Below are 26,936 nucleotides of genomic sequence, written 5' to 3'. Positions count from 1 at the left end.
TTTGCATATTGCTGTTGGTGTCTTTCTGCAGCATTCTGTCACAAACACCAATTTTCACACATGGGGGAGACTAGGATAGGACAAAGACCACACAAACAAACACAGTTGTTCAAAAGAAAAAAAAAATCCTTTATTTTTTTTCCATGATCTCTTTCCCATACATTTGTGGTAATAAATAGACGGAGGGGGCGGTGGCTTGTGCCAGCCCCTCCCACCTCTGCATCATAATGCTCCGCCCCCACACACTGCAAACAGGTTTCATAGAATTTACAACAGAAAGTTGAATAAAGCTTGACACAAGCTGAAATTTCTGCCCTCCTCACACCTACTCTGTAGTCCTCTCCACGCTGTCGAGCTAGAGCACATCCTCAGGAACTCTATATATATATATATATATATATATATATATATATATATATAAAATTTATATATATTTATGTATTCACAGTTTATGTATTTACACTTATGATTACAAAGGAACATGGGCAGAAAAGACGTTTCTACAAGAAACAATCTTTGCTAAGGGAGAACGTCTCGGCTCTGTACAAGATGCATCGATTCCTTCAATAACATTTTTGACCCTTTTTTTTTCTTAATGATCCCTGAAAAATATCAATACTCAATTTTTCTTATTAAAAAAGATGCATCATCTGTAATACTCCCTGTCATGATAAAAAGCCCCATTCCTTAATATAAATGATCAGAATTCATATCCTGTACAATATAAACATTTAAAAAAACAAAAGGAAAAAAAAAAAGAAAACAAGCAAACAACAGAAGAAAACCAAAACAAAGCCCCTACCCTGTGAGTGAGGCCATCAGAGGGAGGGATTGGGTACGTGGTCTTTGGAGCTCTGGAGGCCTGATGGGTAAGTACAAGCCTGTAGTGTAAGAAAGGAACCTGTACACAAGAAACGTAGACAGAGCGCTAGAAGAGGCGTTAACCTAGGGGAGGGGCTATGCTAGAGGAGGCGTTAACCTAGGGGAGGGGCTATGCTAGAGGAGGCGTTAACCTAGGGGAGGGGCTAGACTTGAAGGGCTCTAAAGCGCTGAGCTATTCAATACTTCTGTACTACAGCAAATCCTGTGCCCTTTACTGAAGGACCTCAACAGCTCAGCCAGAACACCAGACACTTGGAGAGCTTTCACTACTACACACACACACACACACACACACACACACACACACAATAATGAAGGAAAACAGCCTGCCTTGGGAAGATGACCTGTTCGAAATGACCCAACACCCAAATTTGGCACTATGATTGGTCGCCTCTCCTTATAAGTTTTAGGTTATGTACGCCGAGTATCTTGACTCCCCCACAAGGGCCATAAAGGGAAAGTGTGGTGCAATTAGGCTCAGGGGCAGGGTGTAATTAGCATAAGGCGAATCAAACTACATAGCAGCATCACATCACCTGGTCACACCACACCTCACACCTAAAGCAGCACCAGAAAACTCAAGGATTCTCTTTCAGAAAGAAATGTCCACTACTTGATGTAATATTAATACTAAACATTGAGTGTTTAACTTGTGTTTTGTGTAAGAACGTTGGGTCCATACCACGCCAGAGTGCTGGTTTCTGCTTTTGACAGTGGGAACAATGGAAGCCTGGACAACCACATCACACCACACACCCAGTAATAATACACTGACTCCCAGTGAAAACGAAATTCACACTGAACACAACTTGCATTGGCCGCTGCAAGTTACTCGTCAGATGCTGGACTTGGAACCTCTCTCTCTCTCACTCTCACTCACACACACACACACACACACCACTATGGCAACAGGTGCTTGGTTTACAAAACAAAAGTTCCACATCGATGTTGTCATGACTGACAATATATAGCCACCAGGTGTCAGCGCACACACGCACACACGCAAACAGACACAATTAGAAGAAACAGGTATTCAGTTTTGCTGACCATAGAAAACATTGCAAAATGTGACATGTCAAAAAAATTCGAAGTAGTGTACTGTTTGATCTCCAAGGTCCCAAGCCTAGACTGGGGTCTGTAGGCGGAGCTCAGGGGGAGATCTGTCGCCTACAAAGACCCAGGAAGGTCACTCGCTCTCAGCGCCTTCAGCTAGGCTCTGAACGTCCACACAGTCCTTCACAACACACAGCATCAAAATGAAAACTGAGCCAAAAATCCTGGACCCACCCACCCACCCGACACGACCCCAGCACGAGTCATGCTCCACCCTGGGAAAGCCATGTGTGTGGCCCAAGAGCAGAATTGTGCGTGTAGACAGAGTGACTGGTGTGGGGGTGGGGTGGGACAGGAAGGCAGGAAAGAGGGGCAGCGTCCAACCCAGAGATACCCAGACCGTACGCTTGCTGGGGTGGGGCTACAGCTCCTTTCTACCTGCACACGAAGCATAATGGAAGCACGGTAGAAAACTGACGTGGTTGAAAGAGCACCTGGAACTCGTAAACAATCATGACACGTGTATAATATATAAAAGCCCTGGACACTTAGCTGCACTACCTCCAGTGGGTGGGAGGCTGACCACACCCCCCACCAGTTGACCACACCCCCTCACCAGCAGCAAGGGGACGGGCGTCTGGGTGTCTGGGCCGGGGGATGGGAGGGGAGGGGAGATGAGACGAGACGTGCTAGTTTAAGGTTCCTCTGCAGTTCTCTGCTCCACACAGACAAGGGATCTTCACATCCTCGATGGGGAACTTGTAGTCGTAGGTGATCTCCTCATTCACACTGATGGGCTGTCGGGAGTAGATCACAATCTTCTTCTGCGACTCCACAGTGATGACCTTGGCATAACAGTTTGGCTAAGAGAGAGAGGGCGCACACACACACACACACGTAATGAATAAGTAAATAAAACCAGTGGCATATAGTTAAGGCTGAGAACACACAGTCTGTTAAAGGTCCACACATCTCACACAGTCACTACAAACCACTAAATAATGAGTGTGTGTGTGTAGGAGTGGGTGGAGCTAGGTGGAGGTGTGTGTGTGAGAGAGAGAGAGAGAGAGAGAGAGAGAGAGAGAGAGAGAGAGAGAGAGAGAGAGAGAGACTCACGTTGCAGCTGTGGTTGATGAAGCGAGCGAAGTTTCCACACTTGGTGGCGTCGATGATGGTGTCGTGATCCACGCGGAACATGTAACTGCTGCCGATGCCCTCCTCTTCATAGCGCTTCTCCCGCATGTCCGCAATCACCTGAGCGGTTCACACACACAGTACCAGTTGTATTTCCAACAGCGCCCTCTACAGCAGATCTGAAGTAAGCACCGCCGAGCTTCATTTATGTGCTGCTCGAGCCCAAGAACCCTGCCAATCAGAGAGCATGCTGTTAATCTTTCAAACGCTCCAGTAGCCTCGAGGCTTGTTCACCTGTCTGATATTCTGGCCGACGTATTCGATGACCATCTCGTCGGCGGCGATGGGCTCCATGGCGAAAAGGCCCCAGTCGTGGATGTGACTCTTACAGAAACGGATCTTCTTCTTCCGGAACTAGACAGAGACACTGCCAGTGAGGACGGAACCGCACAGCCCACCACTGAGGGTGGAGGTACTGAAGGAGGTGGGGTGGACGTGGTGCGGGTGAAGATGATGGACGTGGTTGTGGTGTGGTTGGAGGTGTTGAATATGGAGGGGGTGGTGGGGTGGGTGGAGGTGCTCTGTGGCTGCAGCCTTCTTTCTAACCTTCAGCTGGTTGAACTTGAGCAGGTCGCTGTCACAGCTGAAGGACGACAGCAAGCGGCGCTGCTCAGACCGGCGCTCCGACCCTGCTCTGGTGGAGGCGTGGGGCTGTGCGGGAATACTCCTCCCCTGTAAACGCGCACGCACAGGAGAGTGTCAAAGACCTGAAGAAATACACAGCTGTTCCCATTTCATAACACATAGTTCAGCTAATCAATCAAACAAGAAGCCCCGCCCATGCTCCACCCCCCAGTTCTGGGACCTCTCCACCCTCACCCAGTGGGCCCCCCGCATGTAGAAGGAGATACACCAGCCTCAATTACTGAATGACTACTGACTGGTCTAGTGATTGATGTAGTGATTGACTTGATCTAATGGCTGATTGATCTAGTGATTGACAGAGACTGGTCTAGGTGTTTGATAGTAATTGATGAGCCCAGTGTGTGACAGAGAGTGGTGTCCAGTCCTCTCCACACCTGTGTGTCTTTGTCCGGTTCGTCTGACTGCAGTCGTGTGCTGTTCAAGTATTTCACTTTATCCTTCTTGTCGATCTTGTAGTAGCCCTCACTGCGGGCGCAGCCGGTCACATGATCCCGTATCCCATCTTCACGCCGCTTCCTCTTCAGCCCGGGAACGCTGCCCCAACTGGTGGGTGCAGCCAGTGCAGTTAAGGATACAACTACAGCTACAAAGACACTCGGGCGCGCTCACACACGCGGCGCACTCACACACGCGGCACACTCACACACGAGGAAGGATATGAGGGTGGGGCACCCAGAGAGTGTCGTTCAGCCAGTCGTTGCCGTTCTCCTGCTCTAGCAGCTTGTCGTAGGTGATTTTCAGGTATTGGATGTCCTCCTCATCGATGCCATCGTTCCAGATGTCGTACAGAATGGTCATCTCCTCAAACTCCGAGCGGGGCTGGTAGCTGGGGAGGGGCGGTGACCTCACGGGCGAGTGCATAGAGCGGAGAAGCTCCTCCCAGCTCCGCCTCTGCCGCCGTGTCTTCTGCAGCGGCTCCTCAAAGAGCAGGTGGCTGTGGACAGGGCCGGGTGGGACGTGGGCGGGGCTGTGTGCGATGTGGGCGGGGCTGGAAGGGAGAACCGTCTGGAGCGTGTCTTCCTGCAGCACTTCCATGTTCGGACCCTTGCCAGCATCTGGGAAGGGGTCAGGGCAGGGCGCGGAGAACAGCTCGGGCACAGGCACGTCCAGCGCCAGCGAGACCGTCTCTGCGGGACTCTGCAGGACGTCCTGAGGCATTGCGGCCGCGGTCTTGTTGGAGCGGGGCCGCCCGGGCTTCCTCTTAAGCGGAGTGGCATCTAAGGGCACAGGAAGCTGGATCAGTGGGACGGGGTGCTCGGCGGGGAGGCTGGCAACGGCAGGCTCTGGAGCGGATGGCGGCGAGCTGCAGGGAGCCATGGGCAGCTCGGGTACTGAAGCAGCAGGGAGAGAGGGCGCAGCGGGCAGCAACGGGCACGCAGCACTGCCCGGCAGGCGAGCCAGCGGAGACGAGCTGAGCACGGGCTCTTTGAACACGGGCTTTTCCTCCAGGCTCCCCGAGGAAGCCTTCCTGTGGACGGGCGGGGCGGCGGAGAGGGCGGGATCTGGGAATGCTGGGGCGAAGGTGAGGTCCCTGCCCGGCGTCCGGGGGATGCCAGCGCTCAGGAGCGGGGACTGCCCGGGGTACGAGAAGGGACTACCAGGGATGTGGGGGGAGCTGAGCGCCAAGCTGTTACCTGTCAGCGGGGTATCGCTGCCCGGCGTGATGGGCACCGTCTCAGTGCTTTGAGACTTACCCAGGCCCTGTGGGTGCTCCAGGAGGTCACGACCCGGCGTGCGGGGGATGTCCTCGTCTGTCGGGAGTCGCGCACGTCCGGAGAGCTCGGGCAGGGGCCCTGGGGGGGGCAGGAGGGTGTGGCAAGGTGGGAGAGGATGCTGAACAGAGGACATGTGGGCTGGGACCTCCACCTCAGGGGGGACAGGGAGATCACGTCCAGGTGTCCGGGGAAACTCCTCCTCGGTGTGGATCTTGGGACGCACGTCCAGGTCACTGTCGGCTAGAGACCCCGTCGGGGTTGGGGGCCTCAGGACGCCCGCGCTCTCCAAACGCTGCTCCGTCAAGGAAACCTCCAAATCAACACTGGGCTCCTCAGCTGTGAAGAGGACAGGAACCTGTGTTAGCACAACTTCACAAAACCACAGACTAGAGACCAATCAACCGTTTCATTGGCAGACATATCAGTGTGATCAGAGGGGCGTGAACCTGGCGGTCCTTTGGGCGTTGGCGGCAGCAGGTCCTTCATCACGGCCGTAACGGAGCTCACCGCTTCTTCTGATTCGTCTCGAGTTGCTTCACACTCTTCCTCAGGAGGGGGGCCAACAGGCGTGCTAGGAGCCTTGAGCTCAGAGTCTTCCTCAGAAGATGCCGGAGAAGAGGATGATGATGATGATGTTCGCACCACCTCTTTTTCTTCATCGTCCATGTCCATGGCTACCTCGTCCTCCTCTTCCTCCTCTCGCTCCTCCTCCAAGCTGGAGTCGTAGTCCGAGGACATTTCACACTCAGAAGTATCTGAGCTGGACGACAAGGAACTGGAAGCTTCTGCCAAGAAAAGACATTTGGCCATCGACACACAGCAGTTATACAGAGCACAGAAGAGGTTCATAACCGCCTCTCTCGTTACCTTCATCAGACGAGTCAGAAACACTACCACTGGCATCAGACTCACTGTCACCATCATCGTCGTCATCGTCCACCTCCTGGAAAAGTCCATACAGAGATCAGACAAGCCAACATGCTGTCCAGCAAAACTTTCTGAATTTTACTTTCCGAACCTGGAACGTCCACCTCTGGGTTTTCTTCAGTTTAAATAATCTGTTTTCTAATGTGATGTGTTTTCTGAACACTCTTCAGTGCACTTTGTAAAGATGCCACATAAACGCTCCTCCCATCATTACCAGGTTCTAGTGAACTGACTCACTAGCTGCCTAACTGACACACAGCACCCATCAACATCAGTGGTTCAGATGTATATGTATGTTCAGATAAGTGGACTCTCTGAACTACTGACAACTTTACCTGTAAAACAAACAGACATTCGCCCTCACATCCTGCCAATCAAAGTCCAAAGCCAATATCAGAGGTCTTCAACAGTCCTTTTGAGATGGGATTTCCTGTAGGAGGCGCAGGTGCTCACCTTGCCAGAGGACAGCCTCTCCAACGCCTCCTGCTCCAGCTCCTCTGCTCGATCGGACAGGGACGATTCTTCTCTGCAGGATGTCTCACCCTCCTCTTCCTCCTCCTCCTCCTCTTCCTCTCCTTCACTATCCAGCTCCACAGGCCTGGCATGCCGTCGCTTGGCAGAGCAAGCATCAGTGTCCAGTCTGGTGCCCTCACCAGGTAGGTCACCTTTCTCTGACTCTGGTAACCACACCCACCCAGTCAGTCCTGCTATAGGCTGCCCACTGACATCAGTTTTACTCTAATCTATCTCTAGAAGAGCTACAGGTGATCTTACCCTCACCTTCATCCTCCAGTTCATCGTCTCCGGGTGTGGACGGCCGCGCCCTCTTGTTATCTGCAGTGGACGTTGGATCAGGGGGTTCTTTCCTCTTCACCTGAAAAAACACAAACAGTTTTACTATTTTTTCCCGACACTAAGGGAGCACCAGCCGTGGCAGCAGACGGCACGGGCTCGCACCTTGAATGAAGGCAGCCGAATGGCGCCGCGCAGGCCGATCGCCATGCCTATGCCATCGTAGCCCAGGCCCTCGCCTTTGCTCCACGTCTCCAGTAAACTGGACGACAGCGTCTCCTTCGGTTTGGCACGCTCCTTCTCTTCCTCCTTCACTTCACCAGGCTTCACTGGAGTAGAGGTTGCCTGCAGGGCAAACACACAAACGGTCATTTGCCGACTAGCTCACTGCCTCGGTAGATCGCGCTGGGCTCCGCGAGGCGAACGGAACTCGCCATTATCAACTCTGAGGGGTTTACTCTGGTGCTGTTAGCATGTGGCAATGACTGGTTGTGTAGTTTATGTACTTCTGACCAACAGATAACTTACAAATGCTAATTAAGAGACTTCAGAAAGTGCGTTCACCGTTTTTAAATGTCGAATAATCGAGAACGTCGACAGGAAGAGCCAACGATCACCTAGGAGACGTGGCTCAGGAGCCCGCGAGCTAGCGAACTATTTTGGTTAAATAATGTTGCTAATCTGGACACTAACTTTAGTGAATGTATTAACGTATAGATAATGTATAGAAAGTTAACAGAAAACAAAACTAGAGCTAGATAAAAAGCTATAGATAAAACACAACTGGCTGATATCCTTCATATATTGGGGCTTTCACATGACCTCAGGGCCCAACTCATAATAATTGGCTAAAGAATGTTAAATAATAATAACCTTTATTTAAAGTCCATTTATTTAACCAAGAAGGCAATGAGAAAATGTATTTAAAAATCTCACTGGCATGTATACATTTATATTTTTTGGTAATTAAAAATGTATATGTAATACCTGCGGCCCAATGTGGTTAACATGTAGAAACAGTAAATCTGCAGTGTAGAAGCCAGAGAAACAGGAAATCTTTGGACTGAGGTCCTTCATCGGCTGTACAAGCTAAAGTTTCTGAAGTTGTAAGATGTGAAACCCATTTATGTTAAACAGTGGATGTTTAAATATGAACATTAATTCCATTGGGTTCTAAAGTTCATTTAGAACTCACTTATCATCCTACAAATAAAACAGTGGCTAACATTGTACTCAGACATTTTAAAAGCCTCCAGGGTGATGCAGAGACCACATCTCTCATCAAGAGTGAAATAAATGATCATTCGGATACCAACCACGGTAGTGTAGCTTCACTCAGATGTGTTTAACACAGCCACTAAAATAACTGGCACACAAGGGTCAGTTTTCATCCTCCATTCCCCCATGCATCACTGTGGGAGTTGTCTATTGTGTTACTGTAAGAGATGTAATCAGCTTTACACGGAGAAACCAAGAGACGACTATCTGTTTCATTGAACACCTTCAGACCATCAGAATGAAGGATTTGTCGTTTCCTGTAAAAAGGCTTTTTTAATAGACTTTGCATTAATGATTGCATTGTCATTTTTTGCTATGGCTGCAAGTGAATTTAGTAAACGTAAAGGAACTTTAGAACCCCTTGGGATGAATGTTCTGATTTAAATCTTCTCTTTTGAATGTAAACTGGCTCCTCCTCCTAGAAGTTCAGAATCACTTTGCTTGCACAGCTGATGAAGGTCTTCTGTCTGAAATGTTTCTCTGGAAACCTTTTGTACTTTATTGCAGTTTTTTCTTTCTCACTCTCTCTCTCTCTCTCTCTCTCTCTCTCTCTCTCTCTCTCTCTCTCTCTCTCTCTCTCTCACACACACACACACACACACACACAAATATTATTTTCAACCATACAAAGTCTCACCTTAGCAGAACGTTCCTTCTTCTCCCACCATTCATCAAAGGCCCTGAAGGCCACCATCTCCACCATTTTGCGGTTGAGGTCTCGCTTCATGATGGCCTTCAGCTCTTTGACTAGGACCATCAGCACCCCGTCCACAGTGACTCTGTGAGGGTCCTCCTTCTGAGGCTCGTAACCAGGCGGTGGGACTGTGGGGTTGAACTTTGGCATGCTGGGTAGAGGCCAGGTTTGCCCATGCCCGATTCCTCCAGCAGGGGTGCCAATCATAGACAGGGGCTGGTAAGGACCTCCGAACGGCATGGCCCCCGCACTGGTCACACCCCCAGCCCCGGCCATGAAGTGCGGGTACGGGTATGGCCTCTGGCTCTGTGCAATTCTGGTTAGCATTTGGGTCTGCATCTGGAAGGACATGTGCACACTGCCCCACTGGGGTAGACAGCTCACGAGGTCCAGCGGCACCACGGGCACCATGCCAGGGGGGTAAGGGGGCAGCGGCGGCAGCATGGGGTGAGGTGCAGCCATGTGCGGAGGTGGAGGTCCCGGCACGGCAGAATGAGGGGGAAGATGAGGCAGAGGTAAAGGGAAACCGGGTTGTGGAGGGTGCAGAGGAGGGAACCCAGGCGGTGGGATCGTAATGGTCTGCGGAGCCGAATTTACAACAATGCCTTTGGCACAGTCACCACTGCTGATGGCCGTGCTGGGCAGCTCGTCGTCTGAGATCTCCATGTCCTCCCCAGATGACTGGGTGCCCTGTACAAGACAAGACAGCCCATGTTAAAACATGTCACAATATTAGTGAGTTTGGATTTCAAATAGGACACTTAAGCAGTTTAAAACCTCAAATAATAAAAAAACAATTGCAATTCCAATGTTTATGTTTGTGAATAATTCTCTAGATCATTTTATGTTTATGTTGTCAAAAATATTGGCTTCATTATTGGATTTTGGAATTACAGAAAGAATTGGAAATGTAGACATTATATCACTCTGTTTATAAAAATGTCTCATTTCAAACAAATCTCATTTTAAAAATGTTATGGCGATAAAAATTATTTTGAGTCTACTAAACTTGTTAGGGCCTTTAAAGGAGCAATTCATAATTTTAGCCAATGATTCTTCACATTACAAAACATTATACTGCCACCTAGTGGCCTGGATGTTTCATACATTCTGTACTATTTTTTTTTTTTTTTTTTTTTACATAGCTGTCTCCATGTAGGGGACCTGCTCTGTGGAGCATAAACTTGTTCATTTGAATACTACAGAGCACTTTGATTCTTCATCTCATGAGCTTTCTTTAAAAAAATATATATATATAGTAAAAATAATCACTTTCACACATATTGTTTGCTACTTTTTGTTAATAAAAATGACAAGTGCAAAAATGACTTTGAATTGCATTGTGGCTTCTGTTGTCTTATATTCTACAAACATCACTTAATATAGCAAAACATAGCACATCATGGAACTCTGTGTTGTTATTGATTACAAGTTCCATAGCCAACTGTGGTCTCTGTGTTGTTATTGATCATAAACTCCTGAGCCAACTGTGGTCTCTGTGTTGTTATTGATCACAAGTTCTTGAGCCAACGTCTGTGGTCTCTGCCTTAAAAACAGATTGAGATGGTGGTGCGCTAGTGAAGCAGGAAGCGCAACACTAAATGGAGGCACAGGCATGCATTGTTTTCTCTTTTAGCACCGTGATCTTGAGTGTGAAAGAGGAAGTGAAAGTGTTCTGTTCGCACCCAGCTCAGCCAATCAGCTTGTAGTTCACGTGCAGCAGAACAGAGCTGGGGACTCCTGTGTACTGAGCCCAAAGTTTGCTTTGGAGCGGTTTCACCACTGAGCATGAGTGCTGTTATACAGAGCGGAGAATATTAAATACATGTTTTTCTTATGAGGTTATATGCCATGCCGAATTATTCATGTGCACAGAAGAAGCTTGTATAGCCCACTGATTAAGTCCCACAGGAGCCAACGGGAGGACACAGTATCGGTTTTAGGGATGTGAAGAGACTTCCTTTTGTAGACTTTCTGATATGTTCTGGGGAGGTGGTGTGTCTGAAGCTTTTGTTTACATTTCACAGTATGTGAAAGGCCTTCTGATTGGCTAACATAGGAAACATGTTTACCACAACAGAACTTGAGAGTCCGAACACTGCTACCTGCAGAGGGGCTTCAAAACTCAAGACAGTGAATTCTGCGTTACAGGCGAGATAAAACTGAACACCATTCACTGTTAAACAGCTGTCAGAAACTTTAACTCTCCTTACAAAGTCTTATCAAAACTTGAAAACATTCTGGTGATTTAAATGTGACACTCAAAATTACTTCATACCCTTGATAATTAAAAATTATTTATTTTTTAACATATGTAAAATAAGCAGGAAATAAAGTTGCCTTTTGCCTTGGACTGTGTGCATAAACACAGGCAGTAATAATACTGTCCCATCCCTCTCGGGTAGCTAACACCACTGTGGACTGGAACTCATAAAATGAGCACACGTGAACAAGCCAGAAATCCTGTTCCTCGTCAGAGGTGGAGATCAGGCAGTAAGAGTAAGTTTTGTTTTTTGGTAGATTTCACAATTTCCTGCAAGGCATGAAAGCAGAGGCCCCAAGTTTAGCACTGGCACATGTGGTCTGCTGCACTTCCCCGGCTTCCCCTGGGTCCTGAATCCCTCCAGTTACACACACTAAACACTTTCTAATAGTCCTCTTACCATTAACTAACAGTTAAACCCTTTGAAAAAGAAGGGAAAAACCCCTTGTTTGACAGTACTCTGCTTTTTAAAAGTGAGACAGTGTAATAGACACACATTGGGTGTGGGCAGATTAAACAGCAGCTCTGTGGATAGTTGGTCTTACCGAGTCCAGTTTGTCGGTGGGTGTGCGTGGTCCCCCTGTGCTGCTCTTGTGCGTGTTTGGGGGCGAGGTGCTCTGGGATTGGAGCAGCAGAGAGGCTGTGCCTGGGATGGACTCTTCGGAATCCGAGTCGGGCAGTGGTGTGGGACTGATGTCCTCCAGCCCAGTGCTGCAGGGCCGAGGCAGACAAGGAGCAACGGTGGCAGGGGCGGAGCTACAGGGAGGGATGGGGGACATCTGAGAGGAAGAGGAAGAGATGGGGCTGCCCTCCATTCGCACCTCGTTGTCCGAGTCTCCACGCTCGTTCAGGAAGGGCAGCTTCGTCCGTTTCTCCTTCAGGAGCATCTCGATTCGCGAGTCCAGGCTGTTACGCTCCGCCTCCAACGTGGGTGTGCCAGGAGAAGGGCATGGCTCCGGTGTGCAGGCGGGGGGCGTGGCTGGCTGGGTCTCTGGAACAGGGGGCGGCTCTGGGATCGGGGGCGTCTCTGGCCGGTCTCTGACAGCTGGGAGGTCAGGGGTTGAGGGAGGCGGGGCTTGAGGGGTCCTCCTGTAGTCCAGCTCGCGTTGAAGAGGCTGGTGGAACGGGGGCTCAGGGGGGGGGTAGGCAGGGGGCAGGGGGGTGGGGTAGGGAGAGAAGGCAGGCTTGAAGCTCGGCGTGACCGGGGGTGGGGGGGTATTGGAGAAAGCAGGGGAGGGGGGCTCGGGCGGTTGTTGCTGTTTGAAGGGTGTCTGCTGCTCTGTGTTACCACGGAAACCCCCACCTGTGCCATGCACGTAGTGTCTCTCCGGACGTCGGTTGTAGGCATCCTGAAACTTGGTTTCATGCCTCCTGGCCTTATACCCCCCTGACCCCTCTACACGGCTGCTGTGGTAGGCGGGCGTGGCCTGTCGGCTGGAATAGCTGGAGTCCTGAGAGTAGGGGGTGCCAGAGGGGCGTGGCGTGTGGGGCGTGTGGGGCGTGTGGGGTGTGCCCTGCGACTGCGGCGTGTCCGGCCTCAGGCTAGAGTAGGCCGTGTCCAGGGACATGGGTGTGCTGGTGCTCCCAGCGGTGACGGTCCCCCCGGCGACAGAGGAACTGCCTTCAGACAACCTCCGCAAAGGTTCGCAGGCCTGGACACAGCACAGGCAAACATTCCACTCAGAACTCTGTTACAACACAACACAGACACACACGCACACACCTAACCTAACCTAACAACTTGTGTTTTACAAGGTCATTGAACGAAAGGCAGGAACCTTCACTGATGAACAGAAAAACGAACAGCCAACGTTTTTCTCTCCATATCACCACTTACACTGACGCATGTGGATTAGAGAGGAACGTAATGCACTGCAGTGGCAGTTAGAAGCTGTTCATTAAACCAGCAACTTCATGACTGATTTCAGTTGATATCCTATGACATTGAAGAATCCTGTACAGTAAATTACACTTTAAACTCTATTAGTACTAAAACACAAGGCAAGCCCAAGGCTGGTGCTTGAATTTTAAAAAGTTTTAAATACAGAGACAGAGGAGTGACCTGCAGTGTTCAGCGTTTTTTCTTTTTGGTAGTTTGATTTCCTGGATTCTGAGCCGATGTAGACGATCCATTCCAATACTTGTACTTTCATATGACACCAAGCGTAAGATATAAAGATGCACCCAGCCACACATTACCTTTATACCACCACTAAATATCAGTCAAACCCCTCACACTGAGATGATACTGATACTACGGCACATTCCCATTAACAACACCTGCATGGAAAAAAATTCTCTCCTCTGTTCCGATAAACAACAACAGAATAATGATGAAGTGAAGACTAGTAGACTAATGCAGTATTTTAGAGGTTTGTTTACCAGCAGAGCCTCGGCAACACAGTGGGGAGACACCTCACACAGTTCCTCCTCACCCACAGGTACTGTGTGAGGGGTGAAGCTGCCGTTGACCAGCCGCTGGAAGTATCGAAGGCGATTCTCACCTGAAAAGGTTACCATGGAGATCAAGGAGACAGGCACAGTTAGATCTGTTAATGCCACACTGGTTTGTGACTCTGCCAAAGACTGAAAACTAATGGTGGGTAAAAGTTAGCATAACAGCTTATAACAGTAACATCCCGAAAATGTAGAAATGTCCATGTAAAGCTACTTTACATCAACATATAGATACATACATATATACACACATACACACACACTTCAAATTCAGTTAAAACCAGTTGTCAGGTGTTCTCGAGGTTGTAAACTAGGATGTGCACTGTCTCTTTAAGAGAGGAGAGTGCGGCTTCGCATGTGAACTTGCCTCCAGGTTCTCACATTATAGTGCTGTGTGGATTCTCTCATCTTTCCAGTGTAGAGAACACTAACCTAACTACAGACTAATCAAAGCAGAGCTCCTGATTAATTTTGTCACATTGCCTAAATGTATATTGCTGGCAGTACGCTAATGCTCCTAGTGAGACATCAGAAATAACGAACCTTTATTATCGATTAAAACGCGACTTTTCGCCCATGCATGACACTCATTACATTCGCAGCTGTAGTTTACTAGCGCCGGTAAATCGGCTCCACTACAGTCACATGTTACGCATGTTACCAGGCAACCGCTGTCAATTTACAAACGTGACGGGTCAACATTAAAATGAGCCAAGTAAACTCATGCCTTCCTAAAAACGTATTTTAGTTCGAGTGCAAAAATTACCCTTGGATCGTAAATGTTGGGCGTGGATTGTTATTTTTAGGGTATTTCGGTATTGCCTTCTTTACCTTTAGGGTCGAGCTCCACGTGGATGATGTTACCCATCACAGACGTGTTGTGCAGGTTCTGTACCGCATCTTTTGCTGCTCTTACGGACCCGAACACAACTTTGGCTATTCCCAAGTGCTTTTTATTCTTCGGATTGTACAATATTTCCACCTCTTCTATGTCCCCATACTTCTTGCACATATCAGTGAGGAAACCCTCTCTGATGTTGTCGTTCAACCTCGCAAAAGTGACCTCCTTTGGAGGAACACGACCGATGTAACATTCGTCGATCTGCAGAGAAATTAATTTTGGTGCGTTATTAACCAGGAGTTAAAAAGTTCTCCGTGGATATAAATCGAAAATGGAATCACGTTGTCGGAGCTTTATTTAAGAAACAAGACAGTGTGGTTCTCCACATTAATCCGTGCATTAACAGGCTGTCGCCCAGCCTGCATGAATGAGAGGAAGAGCCAGGACTTCCACCGCGTTTAGGCCAACTCCTTCAAAACAAACGCATGCTTCTGTCAGCCCTGCTAGGGGGTGTGACAAGCCTACCTTAAATTTTGGAACAGGGAGATCCGTCTCCTTGTATTTTGTCCAGAGGCGACCGATTCTCGGGTCTCTGACGATGTCCACCGGTGGAACTCCGGAGTTCTGCCCAAACCGAGCAAACACGTTACGAGCTGAACTACGTTGATGAAGCTGCTTAAATCTGTCAGCTGATGAGCAGCTCAGAAGCCCTCACCACCGCGTGCTCTAATATTCGCTCTTATAATTAAGTAATCAACGATGATCAACCGTAACGTGGACCGATACCCTGGACAAGACACGTCAGGTGCCGTGCGGAGCGAATCTGGCGCGCTTCTAGCGCGAGCTGCACCGTATCCACTCCGCGCAGCACCACGCTCGCGACTACTGCCCCGTCCCCGTTCGGTCGTGCTGCTCATCCTGCACGCGGGTTCGAGGGGGTTACTCACGGGCATGCTGAAATTCTGGCCATCGTAGCGATACACTTTGTGCGGACCTCTTCTCAGCGCTGGGTCAATCATCAACTTGTAACTTCTCCAGTGGTGACTTCGCCTCTCCGCCGCACTGTGCTCCATGCCGTTCGCCAGACCTACACAGAAACGTGTAAACACCACACGCGTTAACACGCGTTAACACACTCCAGCCACACGGCACAAAGCGTCACGCTCGCGTCCAGCAGTGCCGTGGAGAGCACGGGGCTCGGGAGCGGATCCCAGTCACCGAAACAGACGTTACAGGGGCAGGAAAAAAAGAGAAAGCTTACTTGAACTCTGCCTTCTGCCGTGATCTTCATTTCCCCTGCTTTTTTCCCCAGGTCTGGACATTTTGTGTCCGATCGAGTAGTTTTATAACACACGGGTAGATCTGTAAGCGTTCGCTGCTTACATTACATGGTTTAAAGATACTGCCTCCTTTTCGCGAGCCAACACATATTGTGTGCCTCTGCACGGGCTTTCAGTCTCTCCCACAATACACCACTATAGCGCCTCAGCCTCCCGTCCCGCAGCACATTCGCCAGGAGCCTCAATAACAGCATTTCTTTACACGACACATTTAGAATAGTGCCAAAGTGTAATCACGTTAGATAAACTCGTATGTGCATAATTCGTCATGAAATGGCTGCCCAGTGATCGCGCTTAAAGAAATAAACAACGTTTAACGACGCGTTGAATCTGCTTGCTAGATTTACGTGGACGCCAAATACAAGATGGACATGGGTCCAGTGTTAGAGAGGGTAGCAAGGACTGGTTTGGGACACGTTTTTCAATAAGAAGCCGTGTCATAAATGACAAAACATTGTGCCAGTACTTAGCACATAGATACCGAATGTGATTTTACGATCGAAATTCCGGCAGACATGCTACTACGTAGTTCAGCAGGAGTTTACCCATTAAAATGCAACGAATCGTTGCCACCACAGAATTCTTCCATTTACACGGAAATAAAGTGTCGGTTTTTGTTTTGTTCGGTAAACCCGAGGGTCTCGCTGGCACGTCCATGCCGAACATTGTTTGATATTTTGCGGTGGTTGGGCAATTGGCTGGTGAGGAGCAGAGCCTCGTCTGGCCAATCAGACGGCAGCGGCGGGGCAGCGTGCGCTATTAGAGGCACGAGCGTCAGTCTTCCAACAGAGAGCTGAAAGGGTTGTACACTTGCGCAGCCATGTTGACTACAGTGGACTCAATGGCCAAACTGGGTTTCCTTTGTTCCTAAAGGGATCTAAAGCTTGGTTTCATCATCTCTTCATGGACTATTTGAAACATTACAGTGTTTCTGTGTACAGGATTTCAGAAGAATGAAGATTAAATGTTGGATCATATCCTGTTGATATTTTTAAAATATTTTTTTCTCTTCCTGGAATCCATCTTTGTCCTAGCAAACTAGGTCATGGCACACCCATATAACTATTTTCTTTCTAAAGTAAAATGTTAATGAATAAAACAGCTTGTAACTGACTATGTAGCTGCTTTAGCAATGTTAAATACACATGAAAGTTCTCAGCTGCCCTGAAGGCCCTACACTAGGCAAGGCCAAGTGTGAATGTGTCTATAAGTAAGTTTATCTTTATTGTCTTTGCTTATGTGAAAGGCTGCAGGAATTATTGTATGATATTGTATATAATTAAAATTTGACATTTTATGTAAATTAGATGAATACTGTTTTTTTCCTTTTAACTGATCCCTCAGGCTACATAGTAGCTCTGAAGCAGCTTTTTCAGTACATTCAGTTGCATGCTGTTTTTGAGAGCCATTTAAATTGATTGCTTCTCACATTTCAACAAACAGGGCAGGCCAGAGAGAGAAAGGACGATTGGCCTTTTGCAAAAATGCTGAATCACAGGTATGATTGGTAGGTTAATGTGGTTGTTGGTACTAAACCTTTCACCTTTAATAATACCCAGCCACAATTTCCAATGTTAAACAAGGATTTATACAAGGATCATCAACCAGACCCACATTTAACCTCTGTATTCCTCATTACCTGTATCTGAAGTATAAATGTAGTTTTAAACTACAAATGTGGAAGCCTCTGTCTAAAGACAGTCCAGTAAGTGAGTATGTAGTCTAAACCTGTCTGACCTTCTGTCAAGGACACGTCTGCATATCTGCGTAGTTTTAATCTCCTAGCAGCACACTGCCGCTGTAATCCTCGGCAGAATGTCGACAGATCATTCAAACACACAATCATCAAAACTTCAGTGGAGATATTTACCTTAACATTTTGTTGAAATAAATTTATCAGGCCTATACGCAGAAGAAAGAAGAACGTTTTCATTCCCGTGGTCGGATCCTTTAACATTGTGTTTTAAGAGGGGGTTGGGTTACAACGCCTAAACGGAGGAAAGCAAGAATAATCATTTTTAAAATAACACATCACTTAACCATTTTCCTGCCTTCTCATCTTAAAATAACGCATCACTTAACAAACATAACCAACTACGCAGCCTCTAACGAATGGAGCAGCTCGAAGTCTCGAGACAGAATTTGTTAGAGTAGTATGCAAACCATCCCCTCGTGCTCTTCCTGAGGCAGGATAGAGACATGCATGCACTCTTCATGTTTCAGAGGCAAGGCGAGACTTTCGCCAGACCCTGGTCTGGTGCGGACACCTTACTTCCAAGGTAATCATTGATGGAACGTTTTAACTGGAGACAAAAGTGAATGATGTTCATTTGTAATCTTGCACTGAACATTTTTAACATTTAATATGTATATCATTAATAGCGTTGCATTTTTTTAAAGCCAAAAATAATCGTAAGTTACAATCTTCTTAATAAAGATATTTCAATCGATAGGTTTATAGTTTATTTCACTGTTAAGACTTTGAGGTTAATGTATTCCTGGTAAAGTATCCTTTTTCAAGACGACCATTGTAACCATAATGGCAGTACTCTCCGCGTTACCATTTTAATAGCGCATTCAGGAGCCGCCCAGCGTTAATGGCTGCTGTGCTGTTCTTTTTCAAAATGGCTTCTTCACAAAGGAGTGCACTGAAAGCAGAAGGCGCAGCAGCCATGCATGGGCGAGGCTGCCTGTCGTAACCAAGGGACTCGCATCTTCACATGCAACCACTTCCATTTTTACAACACACCCTAACCATTACGGCTAGCAGTACTAGACGTTTGAGAAGTCAGGACGTTACATAAAGTTGCTGCCTGCGTAGTAATATTTTTTCCGTAACTCGTGCCCGTGTCGCGTGAGTAATCCATACGAACCCTGTGGCCAACAGAGCGAGCCGAGCATTTGGACGCGTGCCACCAGATCGGGACGACTGCTCTCACATAGCCATATAAGGACGGAAAGCAGCTTTCAACAATCTGTGGCATTTCAGTCAGCAAGCACAAAGGGAACGCTCGTGCTCAGCTGTGTTCTCGAGCCCCCCTTCAAGAATATTCGATGCAGTAACTCGATGTGTCCACGAGCAAAGCAGAGGATCATTTGATGTGAAGCATGCAGGATGAATTCAGAGTAAGGCATGGAGGAGAGAGAAGGGAAATTATTTTGGGCTTTGGCACATATCATCTCTTCGGGTGATACTACACTATTGAAACACATATCGGTATGTGGTATGCAAACTGTATCGCCCTGTTATGCGCAGTTAAGGGCAGCTGAATTGTTCGGTTTGTGTGGGCTGTCCACGCTGTTTACATCTCCATCTCAGGTCTCGCACTCCTGCCTTTGTTGGGCTGTAGGTCAGTAGCAAAGGGCGAAGAAAATCGACGCAGGCACAATTGCACAAGATCGTCCACCGGCACCAAAATCATGAACTCGTGTTTAAATGTTTATTTGTCGTGGTTGCCAGTGCATGCGCTCTCCTGGCGATTTTGTAACGACAAAAAATGTCATGTTAATTTGAAATCGTGCCGGAATGTGCCAAACATTAGCAGGGTGCATAAAGGACACTCTAGCCCTGTCTTTTACAGTTGCAGCAGGTCATGAGGCCATTTCTACATTATAGCCCACATATGCTGGCTCACAGGAAGAAAACAATCCTTTCTTGTAGGTACGCGTTAAATGAAGCCAGCCTTTCTGCGAGAAAAGGACAGGAACACCACAGATATGTAAAACAACACTCAACCGCAGTCTGGCGTCTCCAGCCCGAATAAAGCAGACGGGCGCATGAGACCCACTGCGCTCGGGAGCTGTTTGCCAGGCGAGCCGGAGCGGATCCATGGCAGGAATCAAGATTACTGGTTTTGTGATAACGCCTCTTTCTGTGCGTTTTCGTGAGTAACCTAGAATGTGCTCATCTGTGTAGCTGCCACAGAAAGGCTGTATATTGCTGTTTTATGTGGTGTTTCTGTTGGACATACTGGGACCGAGTGCACGTCGGGCTTTCACGCACAGTAACGCTGCAGCGTTTTCTATGACGTACAGATGTCCGATAGATCATAGGTTATTGTAAAATGTAAAATGTTCAAAAACATTTTTATATTTTTAAATAGTAACCAAAAGAGTGACGTAGGCCTAGTTGAGCTTTTCCTTATTCTGGGTCTCAGGGTTTATCTATAAACTAACATTTACTACTCTTGAATCCTGTTGTTTTTCTGAGAAGCAGAAACTGCAACAAGGGCTCGTTTTAAATTTTGAGGAAATGCAGCCTGTGATTTTAAGAGGCCTATGACCACTCTCTCTCTCTCTCTCGCTCTCTCTCTCTCTCTCGCTCTCTTGCTCTCGCTCTCGTCCTCTCTTCTATATACACACTTTTTCCCGCTCGTGCGGTGAACTCAGCTATGGCTCCCTCGTGATTAAGGCCGCGCGACAGCAGTGCTGTATGGGTGAACTATTAGTGTTTTATGGGGAAAAAAAAACACCTATTCTGAGGGTAAACGCATTTACCAGAAATGACCTCATTGTGATTGTAACGAAACAGGAATGTTTAAGATCCCACGGAGTAAAATGTAGTAATCGGTAAAACTATAATTAATTTAGCTCCCAGCTCGTGCCAGTGCGGGCCTGGTGTGTTCGTTGAGCAGTAAGCGGAGGGTGCACGTGTCTCTGGGCTCCCCCTGCTGGGACGTGTGTACATGCTCGGTGAGGAAATGGCTCGCGTGTCCTCGGTAGAGGTGGGAAACTGGCTCTTGGTTTTGGTCACCGTTTACCGGGACAGCGCTGTACAGGACTGAAAAGAAGTAAATGGACTTTATATGAACGGTTATACCGTACCTGTCTTGACGGATGGGGAATGAAGAATGTGCTCGTGCTTGTTGGACACACGCGAGTCGAGTAGGCCGTGCCTTTTTTAAATGTATTTTTGTGATTGCGTACTTTGAATATTAAAAAAATGTCATCTTTAACTGAATAAGAACAGATTACGTCTTCGATACTCAAATGTTTCTTTCACTTGAGTTTATTTTATGCAAAACGGAATAAAAAAAATTAACATATGCTATAATGTGCTGCTTTTTGTGTTTATTTATTTATGATTTTAAACATAGTGTAATACTCTCAGTATTTATTAAGTCACACAACCCAGAGTTTGTGTGGGTGATGCCTACAATCGTCCTATTCTCTGCCGGTGTGGACCTGGGACTGCGTCGTCCTGCAGGTCTCGAGACCGGAGTAGGGGCAGGGAACAACAGCCACGTCTGCAGTCTGGAGCATCGATCTCTGCGCCAGCAAAAAGGATCTGCTTCTGTTTTACTCCTTCATTCTTTTTTAAAAATAAAATAATCTAGTAATGATACAGCAAAAAGCTTTATTTTCATGTTATAATAATAATAATAATAATAATAATAATAATAATAATAATGTGACTCAGATTTAACCCCTCCCTCTTGGCAATAGCAAGTGCGCACACACACTGTGGGCTGGACCAAGAGCCCAATGAATGAGTAGATATGTTTCCGCTATGTTTGTGTATGTGTGTGTGTGAGTGAGAGAGAGAGAGAGAGAGACAGAGAGAGATAGATTGATGCTGTACAGAGCAGGCGTGTGTGTGGCAGGGGAGGTGGTAATTACCCTCCACACCCAGTGATGACAGACAGAGCCAGAGAGACAAGTTGGTGTACTGCTACGAGTAGTGCTGGAGGACTGTCTGTCAGACACACACGCACACACACATGGCCTAGTAACGGAGTATTCAGGAAGTGGGCTGAGGACTGGCGTGTGTACCTGGGGCAGGACTTTCCTGGCTGCTGTATGCTCACTCCAGTTCCTCATGAATGCTGATACCATTGTTCCTGCTAACTGCTGGACTCGCTGACCCACGTCACCCCATCCCACCTTTACCTGGTCAGGCCTGGCCCGCCGCACCACCTCCTCACAGGACAGAATGCAGAACGGCTCAGGAGCAGGTAGAGGCAGAGCTGTTGGTGGAGAACAGCTCAAAATTGTGATCGTAGGGGATGGTGGGTGCGGAAAGACCTCTTTACTTATGGTCTACGCGAAGGGTGATTTTCCAGAGGTGAGTCTCAATGCCCATTTATGATACTGCATAGTTTCGCAAATGTTTTTTTAAGTCAGTTAATTTATTGATATCTAATATTCACTAACTCTTGTAGTTCACACAGACTGAAACTTGTGTCACAAATATGTAGACATATGAATCACCAGGAAGGAAATTCAATTGCAAAACACGTTAGGGTGATTTACACAGCTCCCAGTGACATGCTGTGTCTGGGTAGTTGAAGATAAGTGGTTTTCATGCTTGGGTATTCACTCTCTTATAAAGATTAATAAAACTCTTCATTAGACTTTCTGAAAGAGACTTTCCCATCTGATTCTTGGTGTTAAGATGAGCTTGGCACTTCCTTTTACGTAAATCTTTACGAGAATCTTTTGCTTCACAGACATACGCCCCCTCCGTCTTTGAGAAGTATGTCACCATGGTGACACATGGAGGGAAAGAGATACAGCTGAATCTTTACGATACAGCAGGTAGGATTCCAGATCCTTGCCCACAGTCCCACACACCTTAGGTTCCTGACTGCGGTGTGATTACACGTGCAGTGATAGCAGTTGTGTGGTGTTTGAGTAGCACCATCCTCCCTCCTCGCTTGTACGCTGAGGCAGTACTAAGACGCAGAGTTTAAAAGAAAAAGGACATTTGTATGCTGTGTATTTGCAGTTACAGTGTGTAAGAGGGTTGAGTCTTTCAGGTACTGTGTCTCAGAGGGTTAATTCTTTTTCAGGTACCGTGTCTCAGAGGGTTGAGTCTTTCAGGTACCGTGTCTCAGAGGGTAGAGTCTTTCGGGTACCCTGTCTCCGAGGGTAGAGTTTTTTTCGGGTACCGTGTCTCTGAGGGTAGAGTCTTTTTCGGGTACCCTGTCTCCGAGGGTAGAGTCTTTTTCGGGTACCGTGTCTCCGAGGGTAGAGTCTATTTTGGGTACCGTGTCTCCGAGGGTTGAGTCTTTTTCAGGTTCCTTGTCTCTGAGGGTTGAGTCTATCAGGTACTGTATCTCAGAGGGTTGAGTCTTTCGGGTACCGTGTCTCCGAGGGTAGAGTCTATTTTGGGTACCGTGTCTCCGAGGGTTGAGTCTTTTTCAGGTTCCTTGTCTCTGAGGGTTGAGTCTTCTGTAATAATGCAGCATTTTGTTCTTTGTTGAATATTTTCACAATTGACTTTTGGTTACAGCTGAATGTGCAACTGTTCCCAGGTCAGTCAGGGTTAGGATGCCATTTCGGTGCAGAGTCTTTCAGCTACCGTTTCTCAGAGGGTTGAGTCTTTGAGGTACCGTGTCTCAGAGGGTTGAGTCTATCAGGTACTGTATCTCAGAGGGTTGAGTCTTTCAGGTACCATGTCTCAGAGGGTAGAGTCTATTTTGGGTACCGTGTCTCTGAGGCTTGAGTCTTATTCAGGTTCCTTGTCTCTGAGGGTTAAGTTTTTTTCAGGTTCCTTGTCTCTGAGGGTTGAGTCTTCTGTAATAATGCAGCATTTTGTTCTTTGTTGAATATTTTCAAAATTGACTTTTGGTTACAGCTGAATGTGCAACTGTTCCCAGGTCAGTCAGGGTTAGGATGCCATTTCGGTGCAGAGTCTTTCAGCTACCGTTTCTCAGAGGGTTGAGTCTTTGAGGTACCGTGTCTCAGAGGGTTGAGTCTATCAGGTACTGTATCTCAGAGGGTTGAGTCTTTCAGGTACCATGTCTCAGAGGGTAGAGTCTATTTTGGGTACCGTGTCTCTGAGGCTTGAGTCTTATTCAGGTTCCTTGTCTCTGAGGGTTAAGTTTTTTTCAGGTTCCTTGTCTCTGAGGGTTGAGTCTTCTGTAATAATGCAGCATTTTGTTCTTTGTTGAATATTTTCACAATTGACTTTTGGTTACAACTGAATGTGCAACTGTTCCCAGGTCAGTCAGGGTTAGGATGCCGTGTCAGTGCAGATGAGGCCATAACAGGATGTGGTACTTTGATCAGAGCTCTTGAGGCACCCAGAGCAGACTTGAGAATGCTGTCAGAATTATCGTCTGATACTCCGGTCAGGTGTCGGTTAAAGTGAAACGTCACATTCATGAAGTCTAATACGAGTGCCCTGCTGCTGTCTCAGATTGAAATGTAGGAGGGTAAATTAAACTGAATTAAAGGATGCACGCTTTTTATGGTCTAGGAGACTAATTTGTTAACGTTCATGAAGAAGTGATGTAGGGATGCGTTTGTGCCTTTATCACATGAGTGTGTGTATGTGCAGTGCCATTTGAACAGGAAGTTGGGGTCAGGATGTGGTTTTTGTTTGAATTACTGCATTCAAACACTGCTAGTCTAGATATACAGTTCTGAGCAGGAGTTACTGCGTTCTGTTAACTTCTTAAGGGAAATGTTGTCAGAAAGTACCTTACTGACACTGGTGGTGTTCTCCTTATGGAAACAGAAGACACTCCAGCATGCTCAGCAGTTCCAAATAATGTCATCATATTGACTATAGAGTTGCTCTGTTTCATCTGAGCTCTGTGTGTATGTTCACAGGTCAGGACGACTATGATAGACTGAGACCACTCTCCTATCAAGATGCAAACCTTGTGCTCATCTGCTATGATGTGACAAACCCCACCAGCTTTGATAATGTTCTAATTAAGGTAAATTGGACTTCTCCATGAAATGAAAATGGGTGAGAACGTCTGATTAGTAACAGGCCAAAATCGCACTAAACCTTTTACATGTGGTTAAAGCATCAGTTATTACTGCCAAATCAAGAGAACAGTTGAGTGTTTCAGGACAGAAGGAAAGTGGTCCATTTTTCTGTTTCTTGATCATTACTGGAATGAATAATGTTATAAAACAAACAACACCATTAAACCAGAAGGGCCTGTGTTGATGGCAGTGACATGTGTTCCACTATTCTGATTGTCTTGTAGTGGTTCTTAGACAGCAGGATATTTACAGCATTTAGCTGACGCTTTTATCCAAAGCAGCTTAGAGTTAGTACAATAGAGGGTTAAGGGTCTTGCTCAGTTTCCCAACAGTGGCAAATTGGTAGTGGTGGGGCTTGAACCAGCAACCTTCTGATTACAAGTCAAGTACCTTAACCACTGCGCTTTAATCTAAACAAACCATGTTGTGCAGGGGGTTGTATAAATGTTACATACACAGAGAGTTAAAGGGAAAGTCTGTTTTGATTTTTACAAAACAATTCCATTTTACAAAATACATTTTTTTGTTAATATAATTAATGAGGGACAGTGTGTTGTCTGTGAGTAGCCAGCAGTGTAGTATTTCATCGTCCCGTGTGTAAAACCAGCCACACCCTGCTCTTTATGCTGGAGTTGTAAGCATTGTGTACACAGTTTTGTGTAAAGAAACAAACACAAAATAGACAAGAATCTCAGAACTAGATACGTGAGCATGCCTTCACTTTCCTTTCCTGCTTGTCTGCATCAAAGAGTTGAACTTTTCATGTTCTGCAGTGGTACCCAGAAGTCCGCCACTTCTGTCGTGATGTCCCCATTATCTTGATCGGTTGCAAGACAGACCTGAGGAAGGATAAAGAGCGAACTAGGAAGCTGAAAGCACAGGACCAGGCCCCGATCACGTACATACAGGTGAGTGCTGACCTCACACAGGACCAGGCCCCGATCACATACATACAGGTGAGTGCTGACCTCACAGGACCAGGCCCTGATCACGTACATACAGGTGAGTGCTGACCTCACAGGACCAGGCCCTGATCACGTACATACAGGTGAGTGCTGACCTCACACAGGACCAGGCCCCGATCACATACATACAGGTGAGTGCTGACCTCACACAGGACCAGGCCCCGATCACATACATACAGGTGAGTGCTGACCTCACACAGGACCAGGCCCTGATCACATACATACAGGTGTGTGCTGACCTCACACAGGACCAGGCCCCGATCACATACATACAGGTGAGTGCTGACCTCACACAGGACCAGGCCCCGATCACATACATACAGGTGAGTGCTGACCTCACACAGGACCAGGCCCTGATCACGTACATACAGGTGAGTGCTGACCTCACACAGGACCAGGCCCTGATCACGTACATACAGGTGTGTGCTGACCTCACACAGGACCAGGCCCCGATCACATACATACAGGTGAGTGCTGACCTCACACAGGACCAGGCCCCGATCACATACATACAGGTGAGTGCTGACCTCACACAGGACCAGGCCCTGATCACGTACATACAGGTGAGTGCTGACCTCACACAGGACCAGGCCCTGATCACGTACATACAGGTGTGTGCTGACCTCACACAGGACCAGGCCCTGATCACGTACATACAGGTGTGTGCTGACCTCACACTGACCTGAAGCAACCCAACATGTCTATGTCGTGGAGCTGACCAGGCTGTTTAAATGGCTCTTTCACCTTGTGGGATGTTCATGTCTCTATGTGGCGTCTGGCAGGGAGAGGTGACGCAGAAAGAGATGAACGCTGAGCTGTACCTGGAGTGCTCGGCTAAGTACCGTGAGAACGTGGAGGACATTTTCAAAGAGGCCACCAAGATTGCTCTCGCCGCCAACCGCAAAGCACGACATGCTCGCAAAAAGCCACACAGCTGCACCATCCTGTAGGACCAGCAGGGGGAGTCATGGAGCAGGAACCGCCGCTCTCTGGTTGTAGGAGCAACAGTTCTCCTAAATGGCTAAATGCATTAAGTCTCAGGGATTCTAAAAGATGTTATAAGCACTTATTACAAATGGATAAGACAGAGAAATGGCTTTTGATATGTTGTCAGAGCACCAACTGTCTGATCCACAGTATCTGATCTACCTACTGTCTGAGTGGCA

General features: G+C 47.4%; 2 protein-coding genes across 10 annotated transcripts in view; one reads left to right on the top strand and one right to left on the bottom strand.

Moving 5' to 3' along the window:
• Positions 1 to 105: 105 nt before the first annotated feature.
• Positions 106 to 18,090, bottom strand: setd1ba (SET domain containing 1B, histone lysine methyltransferase a). Of its 6 annotated transcripts, XM_081702731.1 has the most exons (19): positions 16,003 to 16,296; positions 15,689 to 15,828; positions 15,267 to 15,365; positions 14,732 to 15,002; positions 13,826 to 13,947; positions 11,989 to 13,095; positions 9,124 to 9,870; positions 7,374 to 7,553; positions 7,191 to 7,290; positions 6,870 to 7,093; positions 6,357 to 6,432; positions 5,936 to 6,274; positions 5,469 to 5,825; positions 4,435 to 4,991; positions 4,149 to 4,325; positions 3,676 to 3,801; positions 3,364 to 3,483; positions 3,052 to 3,189; positions 106 to 2,798 (listed from the first exon to the last, which is right to left on the bottom strand). In XM_081702731.1, exons 1-19 carry the CDS (start codon positions 16,061 to 16,063, stop codon positions 2,625 to 2,627), a joined length of 5,115 nt encoding a protein of 1,704 aa, XP_081558857.1. In that variant the 5' UTR covers positions 16,064 to 16,296; the 3' UTR covers positions 106 to 2,624. The 6 variants fall into 6 exon arrangements, with proteins under 6 accessions (XP_081558857.1, XP_081558856.1, XP_081558853.1 ...); XM_081702730.1 differs by lacking the exon at positions 16,003 to 16,296 and adding an exon at positions 17,952 to 18,090 and having other exon boundaries at positions 4,435 to 5,825; XM_081702727.1 differs by having other exon boundaries at positions 4,435 to 5,825.
• Positions 18,091 to 18,103: 13 nt separating this feature from the next.
• The window catches only part of rhof (ras homolog family member F), a 9,661-nt gene continuing 828 nt past the window's right edge, over positions 18,104 to 26,936 (top strand). The window contains exons 1-6 of one of the 4 annotated variants that reach the window (XM_035535737.2): positions 18,104 to 18,360; positions 19,743 to 22,145; positions 22,531 to 22,618; positions 24,641 to 24,750; positions 25,579 to 25,713; positions 26,553 to 26,936. The exon at positions 26,553 to 26,936 is cut by the window's right edge and continues 828 nt beyond it. In XM_035535737.2, coding sequence (XP_035391630.2) covers positions 22,014 to 22,145; positions 22,531 to 22,618; positions 24,641 to 24,750; positions 25,579 to 25,713; positions 26,553 to 26,720 — 633 coding nt within the window. In that variant the 5' untranslated portion in view covers positions 18,104 to 18,360; positions 19,743 to 22,013 and the 3' untranslated portion in view covers positions 26,721 to 26,936. Of the gene's footprint in view, positions 22,146 to 22,530; positions 22,619 to 24,640; positions 24,751 to 25,578; positions 25,714 to 26,552 lie in introns of all 4 variants that reach the window. The other 3 variants (XM_035535734.2, XM_035535736.2, XM_035535735.2) reach the window with 3 other exon arrangements.

Source organism: Electrophorus electricus, chromosome 19 (assembly GCF_041902795.1).
Source record: "Electrophorus electricus isolate QZ-2024a chromosome 19, ASM4190279v1, whole genome shotgun sequence".
In the NCBI taxonomy this organism is placed as follows: domain Eukaryota; kingdom Metazoa; phylum Chordata; class Actinopteri; order Gymnotiformes; family Gymnotidae; genus Electrophorus; species Electrophorus electricus.
Note: the sequence above shows the minus strand (reverse complement) of the source record. Positions and strands in the feature narration are given on the sequence as shown.